This window comes from Myotis davidii, unplaced genomic scaffold (assembly GCF_000327345.1).
Source record: "Myotis davidii unplaced genomic scaffold, ASM32734v1 scaffold271, whole genome shotgun sequence".
Classification (NCBI taxonomy): domain Eukaryota; kingdom Metazoa; phylum Chordata; class Mammalia; order Chiroptera; family Vespertilionidae; genus Myotis; species Myotis davidii.
In genome coordinates, this window is record NW_006284839.1 from 3,320,896 (window position 1) to 3,324,138 (window position 3,243).

The window sequence follows — 3,243 nt, forward strand, 5'->3', positions numbered from 1 at the left end:
AAAAAAATAAAAAAGAAAAGAAACTGGAGCCCTCATCCACTACTGGTAGGAACACAGAATAATACAGTCAAAAAAAAAAAATAGTCACTGTGGTTAATTTTGACAGTTCCTCAAAGAGTTAATAATACAGTTACCATAATCCAGTAGTTCCACTCCTGGATATATATTCCTAAGAGAATTGAAAATATATATTCACCCAAACATCTGTACACAAATATTCGTAAAAGCCAAGAAGTGGAAACAATCCAAATGCCTATCAACTGATACATAAATAGAATGTAATACTAGTTGGCCATAAATAAGGAAGTACTGGTACATACTACAATATGAATAAAACTTAAGAACATGCTAAGTGAAAGAAGTCATACCCAAAAGGCCACACCTTATATGACTCAATTTACAAGAATTCATATAAGTGACTGTCCACAGCAGGCAAGTCCAATAAAGACAGAAAGTAGATAAGTGATTGACAGGGACTGGCTAAGCAAGGGTTTCTTTTGGGGGGTGATGAAAATATTATGGAATTGAGAGTGGCAGTGATTGTACAACCTTGTGAATATACTAAACCCACACAAATGTTCACTTTTTTAAAAAATATATTTTATTGATTTTTTTACAGAGAGGAATAGAGAGTTAGAAATATCAATGAGAGAGAAAGATTGATCAGCCGCCTCCCGCACACGTACCAGTGGGGATGTGCCCGCAACCCAGGTACATGCCCTTGACCAGAATCAAACCTAGGATCCTTGAGTCCACAGGCCGATGCTCTATCCACCGAGCCAAACAAGTCAGGGCCAAATGTTCACTTTTAAAGGGTAAATTTTATGGTATATATATATTATATCTCAAAACATTTTTAAACAAATTTATTAAGATAGCTAAGTGAATAGCATTCGGTGTTTAAATAAAAATGTAGAAGTCAGGAAAAGCCTCAAGAACTGAAAATGCAAATTTTTTTTTAATTTTGTTGATTTCAGAGAGGAAGGAAGAGGGAGAGATAGAAGCATTAATGACCAGAAGAGTCACTGATCAGCTGCCTCCTGCATACCCCCTACTGGGGATTGAGCTCACAACCTGAGCATGTGCCCTGACCAGGAATCAAACCATGACCTCCTGGTCGACGCTCAACCACTGACCAGGCTGAAAATGCAATTTTATTAAGAGATGACTAAGTGATGGGGAATAAAGGAATCTGCATAATTTTACATACAGAAATTAAGGGAGGGACAAAAGTGGGTTAGAATTCTGTGCCAAAATGTGCAAGAATACAGCAAGTAGACTACAAAAAATGTGTAAATAATGAAGGCCAGCTATTTGAACACATAAGAGACTGTACCTAAGTGCACTGTGCCCTGTGACATTCTTTTGAGTTAATAAAACTATTATAATAATCATATCCTGCATGTCTCTTTCCCCATACGAACATGTAAACCTACTGTATGTAATTATCAACAAAGGAATTTTTAAAACATTCTAAATAAAAAAAAAAATCAATACAATTTGAGTTTGAAAAAAGCAAAATTCAGCACATATAATTTGAATCTAAAATTGTAAATGTTCCTTTTAAACTTTATAAAAAATTTTTTTAATTTTAAAGCTATTTTACTTGAAGTATATTGTTTACGTGATTTTGTCTAGAAATCTATTCCATTCATTGTGACCTATGAAACTTTATTTTTCACAAAATGCTGGCTTTTCCTAGAGATCAATGTGCCTTTGACTGAATATTCCTTAATGTTTTAATTTTCAAGAATAAACTTTATACTGATAAGTTACTCATTAGAATCAATCAATGCTTTCTTTTGACAGTGTTACAGCCTATGTTGCCCTTAGTTTACTTTAGAATTTTCAAAGGAAAATGTTTAAACAAACTGGTATTGCAACTATTTTGTCAATCATTTTAGTATTAGAAGTAGAGGTTTGTTCCTGACCTTTGCACACTCTCTCATACTGCTGTATAGTTTCTTCCACTTTCTGGTTACTTAACTGCTCCTGCAAAATGAAAGAATATGGATGAAATGCAAATATAATAAACACACAAAAATATTTAATAGTGGGGCCTGAAAACAAGGTTCAATATTAGGTTTGAAATCTGTCTCCTATAAAGCTGACTACTAGTCTTGAGCTTCCAAGTTTCTTACACCTTGGAGGAAAGGGCAGAGTGAGAGTGAAAAAGAAAAAAATAGTAGTAAAAATTTTTATACCTTTAATCTACCTCAAAGTTACTGCCCAGTCATTTTACTTAACATTTTACGTTATTGTGTTTTCTTATGCACCACAAAAAGCAAAAACAGGGAAATGGAGGTTTACTATGTAGTTAACAAAGGAGGAATAAGAAAAACCATTAAAAAGTTCCATATAAATGCAGTAAATTCAAAATGCAGAAAAATAGGAGCCTCCAACCAACCCCCTCTATGTAGAAAGTAGATGGAAGGTTTGAATAAGCAAAGCCTTAAGGGCAAAGAGTAAATATTAGCACTAAAAATCCTCCAATTCCAGTTTTGTTTTATTTTAATATTTTTTTAATTGATAAAAATAAGAGGGAGAGAGATGGAAACATCAATGATGAGAGAAAATAATTGAGTGGCTGCCTCCTGTACACCCCACACTGCGGATCCAGCCCACAACCCAGGCATGTGCCCTGACCGGGAATTGAGCTGTAACCACCTGATTCATAGGTCAATGCTCCACCACTGAGCCACCGCAGCCGGGCCAATTCCAGTATTAACTTGTTAAGTAATCCAACCCATTTCTTATCTAACTTCAGCACTACCTTCTTAGGTTATAAGTCTTAGAATAAATCATTACAGAACCTAAAGATCTCTGAATTGTATTATGAAAGTATAGATTGCTTTATTAAAACGGTATTCAGTTAAAAGTTTAAATCCATGTTTATATATGAATATTCATTAGTTTGCTTCATTTAAAAGGAAATGTGTAAAGACTACAATAACCTTTCTTTATTGCTGCTTTATCCAATAAATTGATGTCAAGTAAAATATAACCATTTAGGAGAACCGAAGATGGCGGCATAGGTTAACACCAGAGATTGCCGCCTGGAACAACCAAGTCAAATTAAGCTTGATCCAGGGAAAGGACAACGTCCAGAGCCACAGGAGGGCTGGCTGAGTGGAAATTCTACAACTAGGAGTTAAGAGAATATTATATCCAGACTCAGAGGAGGCGCAGTGCTGAAGTGAAATTCTCAGGTACCAGTGCACGTGAACGGGCTGGCGGCGGGGC

The 3,243-nt window shown here is 35.3% G+C and overlaps 1 protein-coding gene across 4 annotated transcripts in view; it reads right to left on the reverse strand.

Moving 5' to 3' along the window:
• Positions 1 to 3,243, reverse strand: part of KIF20B (kinesin family member 20B) — a 60,688-nt gene that overhangs the window by 20,413 nt on the left and 37,032 nt on the right. For all 4 annotated transcript variants that reach the window (XM_015558095.1, XM_015558093.1, XM_015558091.1 and 1 more), the window contains exon 23: positions 1,932 to 1,992. In XM_015558095.1, the coding sequence (XP_015413581.1) occupies positions 1,932 to 1,992 (61 nt within the window). The remainder of the gene's footprint in view (positions 1 to 1,931; positions 1,993 to 3,243) is intronic.